The sequence below is a fragment of the Crinia signifera genome, chromosome 1 (genome assembly GCF_055691185.1).
Source record: "Crinia signifera chromosome 1, ASM5569118v1, whole genome shotgun sequence".
In the NCBI taxonomy this organism is placed as follows: Eukaryota; Metazoa; Chordata; class Amphibia; order Anura; family Myobatrachidae; genus Crinia; species Crinia signifera.
In genome coordinates, this window is record NC_139217.1 from 137,175,743 (window position 1) to 137,191,956 (window position 16,214).

Below are 16,214 nucleotides of genomic sequence, written 5' to 3' on the forward strand. Positions count from 1 at the left end.
GTAAAAAAAAAATTGTGTGCTTTGAATACTGAGCAATCTTCATTTGTCCTTGTTTCTCTCATTACCGTATAATGCAACATTACACACGCAGCTTTAAGGGCCACTCCAATCACTTTCCATGTTGTTGTTAGGTAGGTAGGTAGGTAGGAGTTCATTTCAACCCTGTATTCTGTAACTCTGGTTTTCATGCATTTTTTCCAGGGTGCTAATCCATATACCATATATGTGTAAGGTACACTGCATATAACTTCCACTTTTGGATAGTTTCCTCAGTAGGAAAAGTTTACGGAATAGGAACTTTCATTTAGCTTGTGTAATATATTGTATAGGATCTTTGCGATAGTATCATACATTATGGAATTAGCTTGATCTTTAAGGAACACATGTATGGCTGTATATGCCTGTCATTCTTATCCAACAAGTGGTTATTATTTTCTTGCTTTCTTTACTCCCTTTGAAATACAGGGTTGATTTACTCACATACACTCTGCAGATTTCACTGGAAGATTCTTCTGTTAGGACATGCCTGGGCCCATAACCTGTTGCAGAATATGCTTCTCTGTTCAACCATCAAACACGTAGGGACACAATGAGGTATAAACGTTACTGTGACCAGTACATGTAAACTTCATAACTTAACAGCTTGAAACTTTTCAATTTGCTGAAAAAATAATAAATGTGTGATCAATAATAGTGGATAGTGTAGTCAAAACAAGTATAAGTGAGCTGTGGGATGTCATGAAACAAAATAGTTGTACTCTACAATAGTTCTAAACAGATAAAAGCACCAAAAAAAAAAATCAGGACATTAAAGCTGCACTCCCACATATGGAAAACTAGCAGATAAGCCTGTTTGGGGTTCTGATGCCTTATTCTACACACACCAGCACACCGCCCACCTCCGTCCAGCACCCAAAGACCGCCGGCCAGGACGCACCAACCAACGCTTATCATCATCCAGGCCGCAATCCGGACCCTGAACGCCACCACAGGACTGTTCCTCAATACAGGCAAGCGGGACGCCGCACCTGTACCCACCGGTGACTTACAACTCCTAATCTGGACCCCATACCCAGCTTACCCTGCCTTTGGAATCCCCTAACCAGCAAACCCGACCACATACCTCCCCCCCCGCCCCAGCACCCTATCACGCAGGACACATACCTGACGTGCAACCCTTGTCTTTATTACTATTGTCCACATTAAATTTGTATGTATTTTACACCTGACACCAAGGGGCAGAGCGCAGCACTTAATTTACTTTAAAATTACATCCATCAAAGTTCAACCTTTTACAGGACCCTTAAAAACAGTGGTTCTTAACCTTGGTCCTCAGGACCCTCCAATAGTGCATGTTTTCCATGTCTCCACACAGAATCACAAGTGAAATAATTGGCTCCACCTGTACATTTTTTTTAAATGTGTCAGTGAGTAGTAGGTGCACATGTGCACCTGCTGGGTTAACTAGAAAACATGAACTGTGTGGGGGTCTTGAGGACTGAGGTTGAGAACCACTGCCTTAGAGGGTGTTGTCTAGATTTTAAATCCCTTTTGAATTTTCTTTTCGATTCCACTTTGGGCTAAATTATGTTAATTGATGCACCCCTGGATGTTTTATCCTGTCTGCCAACAACACTCTTTCTGGAAGAGAGCTCCATTCTTTTAGTGCCCTGACCGTGTGTGTATGGCCCGGCGATCAACAGCGAGCGTTAATGCGAGCTCCCGCATCATCATCGGCCACAGCCGGTCATCTACTGGTATTACCAGCAGAAAGCAACGGGGTGGATGGCTTTCTATAGTGTCATCCACCCCCAAGAAAAAAACGGATAAGACAGACAAAAATCGCTCAGTATGTAGGTGTATGCACTGAGCGATTTTCTTCATCATCGCTCTGCATACACACAGAAAGGGTAGTGGATAAGTGGAATAGCCTCCCTTCAGAGGTGGTAGAGGCTAAGACAGTAGAACAATTTAAACATGCTTGGGATAGGCATATGAATATCCTTACACAGAAATAAGGATTAAAAAGGGTTTAGATTACCTGAAGGGTAAAATAAAGGGGCAGACTAGATGGGCCAAAAGGTTCTTATCTGCCGTCAAATTCTATGTTTCTATGTTTTACCTGTAGCGCCTCCTAAAGCCTTAATCCAGTGCTGGTCCCCATTCATCGTCTTTAGAAATATTGGTACTTATGTATTACTCCCATGTTAAATGCACCCCATTTTTTCAAACCTCTACTATCCAACTACGCATGGAGTTGATTTTATATAGTGTGGCGAGCGCAGCGAGCCACCGTGCCCGAAGCGTGGCGAGCCCCGCGAGGGGACACGGTCTCATAAGAAAACCGGGAGCCCAGATATTACATAAGTACCGAAATATTTTGAGGTTTACATACATACATAATACTAATATTACTATTACCATCACAAAATACATTAAATCTGTCCCATATGCCTCTATGTTCCACATTGTGCCCTCCCTGCACATCATGTTATGCTTATCCCATCCCACATTGAGATCACTTTCCTCCATTGTGCTTCCTTCCTCTCCATCTGCTACAATAGTCTAATGCCTCCTTTTCCTTTCCCATTCCACATCTGTGCCGCCCACTCCCCAGTAGATACTCACTACTACTCTGACAGCGTGAGGCAGGGCGACAGGCTCATCTCCAACTACTATAGTCTGCTTTACATGCTGGGTCGGATCATGGGACCAAACAGGATGTCACACACATTCACATCTGCCCAGTGCACAGCGGTGGCTGGCAACAGCAGAGGAGGAACTAGATGAGAGGGGAAGGTCTAGCCCCCACCAACCCTTGCCACGGACAGGGATGCCCATACAGTAAATAAGTACAGGGCTCTGCTACTGTCAGACATTGTGGTTTCTTATTGCAGCTCATGCTCACACATTCCTGTGCTATCAGTTTAAAGTAGTAAGAAGAAATTATTTGCATGTCTGTTTGGGAGTGCAGCTTTAAAACTAAAAACATTGTCTTTTAGTCTAGATTAAAATGACTAGCACACAATAATGCAAAAGGTTAAACTTATTTATTCAATGTTCACAAATTGACATAACTGCTAAATGGCACCAGAGTATCGTTGATCTCTAGAACCAGACCACTTCAGATTTGTTCACCGTACATGCAGACAAGTACCATGTGTACAAACCCCAAAATAGCTACCCAAATGTTAGCATATAAATAGCATGCAGTCCAAAAAACGTGTACACAAGAGGAAACCAGTTTCTGTTTACAGTAATTCACTATTAATATGGAGATTGTACTTGCAACTATTTGTTGTTACTTTTCTAAGTATTTAATTTCCAGTTAATACAAACCGCCAATGTCTTATGGTATTTTCAATCCATGCACTTATACTTTTTTTTTTTTAAATATATTCTATATAGACCACAAAAGTAAAAAGACAATTACCTTTTTAGACGTAGGTTTTCCAGCTCGTACAATCTTTGCAGAGAAACCTGAAAGCAACATATAAAGTGTAACAATCAAATACATATAAAAATGAATATAAATCAAATGAATTAATATGAACATATCAGAAGAGAGCCTAATCGATTACACATATACACATATCAGAATCTACTTATAACTGTGAAATATATTTAGAGATTTGGACTAACAATATATTACCCCCATTATCCCCTTAATAAGTGACATTGCTACAACTGCCTGCTTACAAAGGTTATGCGAAAATTTACACAATATTTTTTCAACAGTACATCATTGTGGTTTTAATTCACTTCTTTATAAAATTCGAGCACAGTGGGCAGCATTCAATGTGATTATTCTCCGTGCATGGCGAGCATTTTTTTTCGCTCGCCATGCACTCCCCGTGTTTTTGCGGAGATTCTCCATGTTTGGACACTCTCTGTGACGGCACTTTATACACTATTCAATGTGACTGATACTCGCCGCCCCTCGTGGCGAGTATCAGCCAATCCAGCGTATGAGGAGACGCCACAGGGAGCCCAAAGACGGTGGCAGGCAGGGAGATGGAAGTCTCCCTGCCTGCCCCAGAACGTATGTGGGGGGGAGGTGGGCTCCCCGGGAGCCAGGCAGCACAGGCTGCCCCCCCCGGGAGAGCCAACAGGGGGCCGGGTATTCACTGCACCCGATCGCGCATATGTAATGATCGGGTGCAGTGAATAGTTGAATATCTAATGAGCGGCTCGGCTCCCTGCTCTTTAAAAAAAAAATATATATATATATATATATATATATATATATATATATATATAATCTCCAGTGGGAGCAGCACTACCGGCAATAATGGTAAAACTTCAAGGGTGCCATCCAGGGATCCCAATACGTCAGGATCGCAACATACAACTTGGTGTGGAGGCACTCCAGATAAATAACACACCACACAGCGTGGACGGTAACGTTTCGAGGTTTATTACTGATGAAGAGGTAATAAACCTCGAAACGTTACCGTCCACGCTGTGTGGTGTGTTATTTATCTGGAGTGCCTCCACACCAAGTTGTGTGTGTGTATATATATATATATATATATATATATATATATATATATATATATATATATATATATATATATATATATATATATATATATATATATATATATATATATATATATATGTACAGGTTGAGTATCCGTTATCCGAAGTATTCCGAAAACCATACATTCCAGAAAGTGAAAAAAAAAATATTGTTTTTGCTAAAAACTCACTGGGGACATTTGTAACAGCACTACTGGTGACATGATATGTAACTGGCACTATATATGTGCAAGAAAATGATTGCTTGGCATTCAAATTCAATATCTGAGATAGTACACAAATTTTGTTTCATGTTTTGAAACCTTGTTTTTTGAACAAATAAAATATATTTGTGTGTATTTTATGTGGTAATAAAATATATTTGTGTGTATTTTATGTGTTTATACAGCATACATGCAAGATACTTCAAAATACATAATTGATATATTAAAATATTCCAAAATACGGAATAATCCGTTATCCAAAATTCTCCTGGTCCCGAGCATTTTGGATACGGGATACTCAACCTGTGTGTGTGTGTGTGTATATATATATATATATATATATATATATATATATATATATATATATATATATATATATATATATATATATATATAAAATATATATTCATGTGCTATAAGCATGAAAATCACTTAGAAAGACGGCGAGAAGTGCACGTTGAATAGGGTTGCTCGCTTTTTGAGAGCAAAAGTCTCCGTCCAACGCGAGAAAAGCACAAACTCGCCATAAAACACGGAGAATTTTTCTCATTGAATACTGCCCAATGTGTCTATGTTTTGTTTTTGTCTGTGATTTTAACTTCTTTATTTCACTGTTATTTCCCTGAATATATTAATAAGGAATTTGAATAAACTGCATTAAAAGTTAAGTTTTATATTGTTAAAGTGTGCGTCCCAAAGAACAGTCCCTTTTCTTCTTCTACACAAATATGTTCAACCTATGACTGTTGGGAACAGCACCCCCAAAAATAGCATGATTGAAATCTGGGGTCCTCCTTATATGTCTCCCAAGACCTTAAAAGGGGAAAGAAATATTATACATTTAGTGTGCAGGTGTACTTTTAGCCCATTATGTGGGGCGACCAAATATCTGATATTTCCAGATCTCAACCTGAAATCTGGGTTCTAAAATTCTCACAATTATACAGTTGTTAAAATATTTACTTCAGTTTTATCCCAAAGCAATCTCTGAAGTATATTTAAATAGAAAATGCATTTTACAAGTATATACCCTTTTCTACTTCACAGATTTATTACATTCTGTTAAGGTAGAAAATATTTACTGAGTCGGGTGCATCACAGGCTTTTAAGTTTTTTTTTCCCCTTTTAAAACTTGTCTGATAAATTGTTATATGAAAAACGTAATTGCTTAGTAGCAATGCCTTAACCTATAACTGAATACCCACTAAATCTGGGTATTTTGGAGAAGTCTGTCATTTGAATGTGTGTAACAGTCCTTTGCATCACCGGGAGAATTGCCCCTTAGTAAATAAACCCAGACAGGAGAGGAAATGGAACCAAGGCTATGGGCCTGATTCAGACCCAGTTGTACTTTTGCTAAATTTTGCAAAAGTTGTACTCCAACTCCGATCTGAGATTTTCAGGGAACTGCGATTGGCTCTGAAATCAGGCCCTATATTCAATATTAGGCCATTAAGTTTAGAGGCACGCTAGGGTCTTCAATTTAAGTTGTTTTCCCGAGGAGAGAGCGCTTCTGGCGTTTCTTGATAACCCAAATTTGGGATGCAGAAAAGCATGTTTCTGATGGCATTTACAATTTAATTGTAGATTGTCGATGCAGGATAACACATGCACAATTACTCCTATTGTAGTAGAGAACATTCAAAAATGTCACACATTTCCGTACCGCTATACATTGATGCATCTTTACCTGATGTGCCAAACACTATGGGCAGTATTCAATGCAGGGGTGGGGGGGGGGGGGGGGGGGGGGGGGGAGAGGGGGTTTGTATGGTGAGGGTGTTTTTTTTAGCAAGAAAAAGCCATTCTCGCCATCCAGCCCCCTCACTGGCCACTCGCCATATTCTATGTTCTGGGGAAATCCGCGCCATCAGAGGGAGGCGAGGATTCACCGGAAAGGCAAAGTTTGCTTCAAATGCAGGGAGCCCGCTGCATATAGTGGCGAGCCTTGCCGTTTTGATGGCTGCACTCACCATTTCCACCTCACCTCAGGGAGCAGGCAAAATGGAAATGGCAAGAGGGGAGGGTTGAATACCGACATCGGCTATCGGCGCAGCTCGTGTATAGCTCGACGTCAGCCCTGATTCTGTACAAAATGCTATAACGTGATAAATAGAGCGAGCCAGCACTCCAAATAAATAATTCCGTGCCCTGGTAGTGCAGATATAAGTGTAGATAATTAGTCTTGATGTAGTCCTGCCCCACAAGGGGTTAACTCATCACAAGGCACTCCAGGTCTTGGTGAAAGGGTGTCAGTTTAATTCAACCTTTCAGGGTGCAAACCCCCATCAATATGCAAACAGGGAACACAAGGGTACAGAGCAACACATACCTCTATTTGTAGCTGTAAGATACCCACTACAGGACACCTACATTCACATCTAAAACATACCCCAGCTTTTTAAATTTACTACAAGACGCCATGAACATCAAGGATTCCACCATTTTATGTACAATGATGTCACCACGTTGTATACGTCCATACCCCACGTGCAGGTTCTGGCAGCCAGCCATGAAATCCTTTTTCAAGAACATGGGAGATCAGTTCCCATTTGACATACCCTTGTTTCTTCAACTACTGGAAAAAATCCATACAAGGAACTATTTTTTATTTGATGGTTCCCTATATTTACAACAAGAGGGATATGCAATGGGGTCCGCAGTAGCACCCTCATATGCTAATGTCTTCATGACACAGCAAAAACAAGCCTTCTTCTTCCATCCAGTCCTGTGGGGCAGGACTACATCAAGACATACATACATACATACACACACACACACACACGTGCTTAGTTATACATTTTAAAAGTCTGGCTTCTAAACATTAACAGAACCTCATTTTTTAATTAAATATTAATAAATCCGAACACTTTTAAATCTACTTTTGCCAAAAATGTTAATAAAACGGAACACCATTAGTAAGTGCTGCTAGATTGTGCCACATTGGAGTACTATCTTTTTTTTTTTTTTAATATCTTTTCTGGATTGTTAATTCCACCTCCAATGTCATTCCTAAAGATGTTGCCAGTCCATAAGGCAGTAAACTGGACCGGCACTGCAACAGGGTGGCAGTGCATCCTGTGCCAGCCCACCCTCTTAACTAGCAACATTATGGCATCATGACCAGGAGGAAGTAGCCTGCCAGGAACATCATTTGGATGCTCTGAGCGGCATTGCAGTTTTGGCTCACGAAGTTATGGTGTTACAGGTACCCTGCTAGTAAGCAGGGGCCATAGGGCAGAGATAGTGCGATTCCCCGAGTCCTGTGCAGCAGTATCACTAGTACAGCCCTAGTTACAGCATTGAACTGTAAATAACCTCAGGAATGGTCTCTGTTACGAATGGGAGGAAACCAGATTTTGTTGGCAGATGTTTGTTAACCTATTCCATGCAAAACTGATTGGCATTAACTAATCTATTAAGTCCCAACATATAAATAGTGTGATTAGCTCCTGAGAGCAATCAAGATGTCTTGTAAAACAAGCTCTGACCCTTCCAATGAAATGTAAAAGTGAACCACTTTGGTTTAAAACAGTGTTTCCCCAAACTTTCTTAAATCATGGTGAGTTAGAGTGAGGTAGAGCCCCGGCCGGCTGCAATTGGCCCCGCAGTGGGGATAGGACAATGCTAGCCCTGAGCTGGCATTACAGACGCTAAATTCTGGGGGGTTAACAGGGGACAACCCGCCGCTATCCCTAACGCACGTTAGGTGCGCTGTACATACATTAGGAAAACCGTAATTCCCCAGTTAACTAGCGTTAAGTGCAGAAATGCACTTAACGCTGGTTAATACATCTGCCCCATTATTTGTGAAAGGAAATCTATGCATATCTATGTATCTTCTCTATCATTTATTGTCACTACCCTGATACAAAGATTTAACCACTATACTCTAATAATGCTGGTAATTGTTGTCTAGACTTAGATAAAGGCCACCAGTTGCCTCAATTAGTCCATATAAGTACTATCCTTACTTGGATTACTGTTAGGGGGGGGGGGTGTTATTAGATTACAATAGTTCAGTGTGGGGCGGGGGGTGGGGGGTGGTTAAAGTTTTATGGGATCCAAGTAAACCTGCGTTTGGGTTAGGTTATACAGGGTGAAGGGTAATGGGAAGTTGTTTTGACTTCATTAAAATACAGCACTAATAATAAAGAGTAATAATCACCAGAAAATAGCTTTTCAATATTTCATAGTGTTTTCCCATTAGAAAAATAACTTAAAAAGGGTTACATAATAAATTAAAATTCAGTCAATTTAAAAGAACAGACTTCTAGGTAGAACTTTTGTTGTTGTGTCACTTGTTGGATTCAGCTGCTGTCTGTAAATAAACGCAGAGCTGCAGAACTGGTCATTGGGTAAAATCCATTTAATAGGAGGAACTGATTTCAAATGTAACAATAAAAATAAAAGACTGCCACGTAATAGATCTGGCAAGATGACAACTCTGGAAGCTACTCTCTCCAGCATACAAGCACACACATGCAACATGGGACATACATACGTTTAAACTGAGTGTAGGCAGAAGGAAGATAATAAAAATAATTTCCCACAGAAAATAAGTTCTAATTTTATTAAAACAATAGAAAACCATGTGGGCGAGTTTATGGCTTTCTAGATAGTGTTATTTTCAGGAGATCTTTAGGTCAACATTTGATTTCTGGTAGGGCAGCCCTGTTTAGTATTTATTAACCACTTCCCTGGTATAGTTGCATCAGATGTGACCATGCCAGGCTGGGCTTTACCCGACATGGTAAGCATTAGGTAGCCCACTCGTGGCGGGTAGAAGATAATCTATCAACAAGTTAAGAACTCCCCCCCCCCCAAGTAACCAGAGAAGGGTAATGGGCACTACACACATGCCGATGTGTGAAGGGTGACCTAGCTGTACTATGTCGGGCCGCTCTGCTCCGAGTCGCTCAGCACACAGAGCTGACAGCCCACACACAGAGCGAGCTGTCAGCTCTGTGTGCTAAGCAAGCAGACAGCGCCAGTGTTCTCCGGTGGGAGAACCCTGCCGATATTGATGGACACTGTTCATCAATCTCGGCCAGCGACAAAGACGCGCGGGAACATGCATTGCTGTTGATATAGCCCCCCCCCACACACACACACACACACCGATGTGAGGGTATTTTCTAAGCAATTTTGCTTAGTTTTGGCCTTAATATCGGCATGTGTGTAGGCCGTATAACTCTCCCTAAGGCCTAAGCTCAGAAATGTTCCACACACACTCAAGGTGGACATAAGCTACTGTAATACGATTTTGCCCTTTTCTACACAATTTCAAAGCATTGGAACGAGATAAATCGGGTGAAGAGTGTCAAATCGCATATCATTTTCTTACAATTCTGATATGATGTGCGGTCCTGTGCGCATCGGATCAGATCTGGAGATGGTCAGTGCTGCAATAAGGATTTATGGTATCCTGTAGCAGTGATCGGATGTGAAACATTGTGTGTAAAGTAATAGCATATGATGTATCGCATGCGATCAAGCCGCCAGGTCAGTTGCCGGGGTACCACGTGCAATAAATTGTACTACTGTGTGGGGGCATTCAGACTGATCAGCGTTTCTGCAGCTACTTTTCCCCTACTCTGAAGCAGCAGTGATGTGTGATCCCACCCCCATCTGTTGGCTGTGTAATAGATCATTTATTTTTATAGATCAAAATTGCTAAATAAAACCCCACATTTTACAGTGTGTACAGCTTTAACAAAGGCATAACATTCCTTACAGTTCAGCATTAGTCATAACATGTCCTTGAGCCTTTATACATGTGACAAAACGAAGAAACAGCTTATAATATTGTGTGTAACTTTATAGAATAGATTGATCTTTACAATACAAGTTTAAAAAAAAATGTAAGGTATTAAAAAAAAAAAAAAGTGCAGTCTATATTACTACATTTTATACAGCAAACCAAATAAATACATTTTTTCGTCCTTTAATACTTACTATATTTAGCACATTTATACCAAGAAATAAAAACTCAGTAATTAACTTTGCTCATCTGCTGCCTACAGATAAGACCTGATTTACATCACTCACAACTGACAGCGCACATCAAATTACATTCCTATAATTAGTTCCAATGTATGTTATTTCACTCCACATAGTAATGCTGCTTTCACACTGCAGAAACGGGTAAAGACCCGGTATTCTTAAACGGGACTTTAAAAACGGGTCTGAGCCTTAAGACCTTACACATTGCAGGTGAAAACCATTTTAAAAAGCATTTAATACCATTCACACATTCAACGCGTTTAAACCCCAAGGGACACGTTTCAAGCCATAGAAATAGAGCTGCTCACACTGCCAAAAAAAGTCTCTGAAACGTGTAGGACTCTGCTTTTTAACAGTTTAACAAATACCGGTATTTGTTAAACGGTTAAAGCACCCTGGAGCTTTTACACTGCAACTCTACCCGGTTTAAAAGGCTAAATTGTGTGCATTTAACTGGACTGATCCCTAATGCAGAATAAACATGTAGCAAGGTGTATGAATTCGAACATAACTATTGGGGCACACACGGGCTGATTTAAGCCCCATTTAAGCGATCTGACTAGATCTCTTAGAAATGAAGCACAGATAGGTGTACACCCTATGGCGATGATTGGTCCCACGCGTCGCCATCGCCCTCAGAGATAGATAGTCTACCCTGCTTGGATTGCAGTGTTTTTTTATATATGCATAGGCTTATAAATACTGCTCTGCACATATCTCTCATGCACACGTGGCACGTTCATTGCATGTGTGCAGCAATGTGTACGGAGCGATCTGTGCTTGTGCAGCTCGCTCAGCACGTGGCACCCATCGCCCGTGTTTATGGCGCTTTAGGCTGATGTCCAGTCATATTGGCCAGTGGCTATCCAATTAGTCCTGTACCTGTTTATCAGGTAATTCATTTCACCTGCCTCCGGCATGCAAAGCAAAATCATTCAAAAGCAGCCCTGATTTTGCGGTAAAACAAGGCTTCTGTGGCTGGAAATACACAGGTTTCATAAAGGAAGTTTTATCTGTGGAAGTTGGTTACTTCCCTATGAGCATTTAAATACTATATAACCAACAGCTAACTGGACATTGCCCTAATGAGGGGGTCGCACAACCTATTATTTAGCCAGCACAACATGGTTTACATTATAAACCCACCAAGAACATAAAAGATGCATAAACGTATGTACGTTTTTGGCAACATTGGGGGAAAGATGTCATTTGCTTCCGATTTCCTACATGGAGCTAGATTGTGCAGTTATGTATCAATAGGCTGTTTACTGACAATACAGCTGCTGTCCATGTGTTATAGCATTTCTGTATGCCAAATCACAAGCTATACTGTTGGATACCTACTGCATACTTTTAAGTGTTGCTTTTGCCAAGGTCTACACCAAAGATAAACAACAATATGCGTTGACACACATACACATTTCTTACCCGTATGGTCATGACCAACAAATGGATGGGTACTGTTGACTGAGGTTAAATTGTTTTTCTTGGTCCAAGGGTTCAGGCTTGGAACTGGGGCTTCAGTAGGGTTACTTTGGTCATTAATGCATTGTGCTGAAGGCTGAGCAGATGTCTCCTGGGCATGCTTCTTTTTACAGCCCTGCTCCCGTGGCACTACCATGGCATCAGCACCCCCCTCTTCCAGCTGCTTACAGGCAGGGGGTACAGGGGGCTGCTTATACACCTTTGAGGACATCTATAAGACCTCTGTATGTTCTATATACTGGGCAGTAATGATTCATGCACAAATGGAGGACGTCTATGGCAGGATGAGCCAAAGTGTTACCCGACCACCAGGGAAGGTGCTGCGCAAATACCAAGAGAAGTTACAGCGAGTTTGGTCTGGGAGAGGCGTCTCACACTGTCACGGGGCTGCCAGGGGTGACTGCTATACACAGGGCTGGCTAGTGGGTGATATGCTGTGTACAGGGCGAGACCAGCAGCTGCTACAGGAGCACAGGCAGGCTAGGGAGGAGTGGCACTGACACACACACTCACAGAGAGTACAGCCGCTCACACACAAACATCACCGACAGGATACAGGAGGGGGTACTGTCAATGTGTTGACGAATCTCCCTCGGTGCCCCTAAATACTCCTAGCGCGTTCACGATGCAGATGGACACAACAGCGTCTATTTACTTAGAGCCCGTGCACGTAACGGGCCCCGCCCACTCACATGAACGCGTCCGGCGGCTGAGGGAGACGCATGCGCGATGAAGTACGGCGTATCCGCGCTCAGCTGTAGTAGTGTTGTGAGAGATGGGCAACTCGGCTCTTTTCCGTGAGCGACCCTTGACGGCGCAACTCGCGAAAAGAGTCGGTTCTTTTGGACGGCTCTCAACTTTTTTTTTTCCTTTAAGTTAATCATCATAATATCAGTAATAAACAGAAAAAACTATATAGTTTTGTTACCCATGGTGTGTATATATATATATATATATATATATATGGAAGAGGGTTTGATCGGCACTCTCGGCTGATGTATGGTCACGGACCGTGGTGCCTCCACACAAAGGGATGATAGTGGCAATATTCTCCTGGGGCGAGCCTCTAGGAAAAAATGAGTGGCACTCTCCGGATTTTGTAGACACGTTTATAGTGCAAAGTTAATCAATACATGGTCGTCAACGTTTCAAGGCCTGTATATATACAATCAGGTAGAGGTACAGCGGCACTGGAAGTCTGTTCAAATTTCTTTATTGCTGGTGCAAAAACATACACAATGTCCCGACGTTTCGGGGATCAACTGTCCCCTTCTTTTTGTTCACACACCTTGAAGAAGGGGACAGTTGAACCCCGAAACGTCGGGACATTGTGTATGTTTTTGCACCAGCAATAAAGAAATTTGAACAGACTTCCAGTGCCGCTGTACCTCTACCTGATTGTATCTACACATCAATAGAAGGCACGGAAGCAGCTGCAATATTAGCAGGAGTGCCGGACCGTCTACAAGTATATATATATATATATATATATGGAAAACCAAAGGCAGGTGATGAACGTGCGGCGCTAATTAAAAGTTTCCACACCAGCTGAAAGGGCTAGACAGGATCCACACTGAAGCGTGTAGCACTAATGCTGGCCATACACGCTGCGATACGGGCGTGCGTTCGGTGCTTAACTAGCACGCATCACATCGCATTGCCTGTGCATGCGTTGTGCATGCAATGTGATGCAATGTGATAAAAATTAAGTACAAAAAGTATGTGCAAGCACATACTTTTTGTACTGTGTGATGAGGTGCCGCGGGAGCGCGCACCTCAAAGCACATAACGCACAGCCCACATCGCAGCGTGTATGGGCTGCTAAAGGGCTAGACAGGATCCACACTGAAGCTTGTAGCACAAATGCTGGCCATACACGCTGCGATACGGGCGTGCGTTCGGTGCTTAACTAGCACGCATCACATCGCATTGCCTGTGCATGCGTTGTGCATGCAATGCGATGCAATGTGATGAAAACTAAGTACAAAAAGTATGTGCAAGCACATACTTTTTGTACTGTGTGATAAGGTGCCGCGGGAGCGCGCACTTCAAAGCACATAACGCACAGCCCACATCGCAGCGTGTATGGGCTGCTTTAGTCCAAAATGGACTGCAGCTTCCTCCAAAACTCCCGGGACTCATAAGAGGAACAAAGTATCTATTGGAAGAAAGAACAGGAGGGGCGCTCCATAGTGTGTAAAAGATGATTTTTATTACAGGTAAAAAGCAATACCAAGTATGAGCAACAAACATAGGCGTGCGCACGGGGGGTGCCAGGGGTGCACAGGCACCTCCTAATGACTGTGCACCCCCCCGCACGATTGCAGCCAGGCAGACCCCGCCAGCGGGGTCTACGGTGGACGTCCAACGTATGCCTGCCAGGGACAGGCTGTGTGTTTAATTAAGTAATCGCGCTGCGCTGCGCTCCCGGGACCTAGTTGACGCTGATTGACAGCACCATATAGGGTGCCGGCGCCGTATAGGAGTCAGGACAGGACAGCTGAGCGATGGCTCAGCTGTCCAATCATATCTGACACAGCAGCCTGCAGCTCAGTGACTGGCTGAGCACGCAGGCTGCCGGGAGAAGGAAGGAGGTGTGGAGGACCTGCAGTGCTGTGTAGAAGTCACGTTGTGCACAGCCTGTCTGCCCCACCAGGAATCCACATAAGTGAAAGTAAGGCAGCACTTCCACATTTACAAGCACAGTATGAGTTTGTTTATATACATATTATATATATATATATATATATATATATATGTATACATATGTGTATATATATATATATATATATATATATATATATACATATACACACACACACACTATATATATATATATATATATATATATATATATATATATATATAGTGTCAGGGAGGGTTTTGTCCGGCACTCGTCGCACTCAGAGAGGAATTGCCCGGGTGCCTTCCTAGGTAGAGGATTTCTACCGCATACAAGGGAACAAACGTAGGCGTCACTCCGGGACTGGTGATGAAAACAACTTTACTGTGTGGCGGTCAACGCCGTTTCGGGTTTCCCCGTCGTCAGGACCAAAATCACAAACAACCAGTGATACAACGTGCAGGTGTTTAAATACAAAAAAACTTACAGTTGGACGCCCCTCTGCGCCGCTCCATCACCCGACCGAGGCTACCGTCGTCACTCCTGGAACCACCCAGGAAGTGATTCGTCAGAACTCCGGGCGGGGAGGTCACAGGCAGCTGAGGGAAAAAGTGCAAAGTGCATATTCAGTACAAAACAGTAATATAAGGCATGATATAACAATATAAAAATAGAAGACATGCATCTGCAATGAAATAATGTGAAAATTAAAGTGCTAGTGCAACGGAATAAAGTTAAAAAGGAATGTTCTCAGCTGACATCCTGGCTGGCCACTAGATGGCAATGTGGCCACATCCAGTCGAACCTCTTAGTATAAACATCAATCAAATATATATTGACAATACAATGAGGATAAAAGACAATATTTTAAATGTTATACAAGTTACGCTGGACAATGTCACTATCAAGCCGATGGATACATAGGCTAGGTACCCTAAAACCTGGCGGTCTAAATGAGACCCTGAATTTGGGCAGTTTTTTATGTTTTATTACATTTTTTTGTAATACATTTTTCCTTAATATGTTCATCAGTTCTATATGTTCGTGCCCATGTATCGATTAAGGGACCCTGCATCATGAATGTCACCCACAACTATATATTTACCATTATTAATATAAATTAATACATATTTTTTCCATTATGGATGGTATTAGGTCCTGGTTCTCCGGGGTTGATAGTGACATTGTCCAGCGTAACTTGTATAACATTTAAAATATTGTCTTTTATCCTCATTGTATTGTCAATATATATTTGATTGATGTTTATACTAAGAGGTTCGACTGGATGTGGCCACATTGCCATCTAGTGGCCAGCCAGGATGTCAGCTGAGAACATTCCTTTTTAACTTTATTCC

General features: G+C 42.0%; 1 protein-coding gene across 2 annotated transcripts in view; it reads right to left on the reverse strand.

Moving 5' to 3' along the window:
- The window catches only part of LARP1B (La ribonucleoprotein 1B), a 58,464-nt gene extending 45,548 nt beyond the window's left edge, over positions 1 to 12,916 (reverse strand). For both annotated transcript variants that reach the window (XM_083174034.1, XM_083174024.1), the window contains exons 1-2: positions 12,180 to 12,916; positions 3,434 to 3,480 (exon numbers count right to left, since the gene is read on the reverse strand). In XM_083174034.1, coding sequence (XP_083030160.1) covers positions 3,434 to 3,480; positions 12,180 to 12,447 — 315 coding nt within the window. In that variant the 5' untranslated portion in view covers positions 12,448 to 12,916. The remainder of the gene's footprint in view (positions 1 to 3,433; positions 3,481 to 12,179) is intronic.
- Positions 12,917 to 16,214: the final 3,298 nt, after the last annotated feature.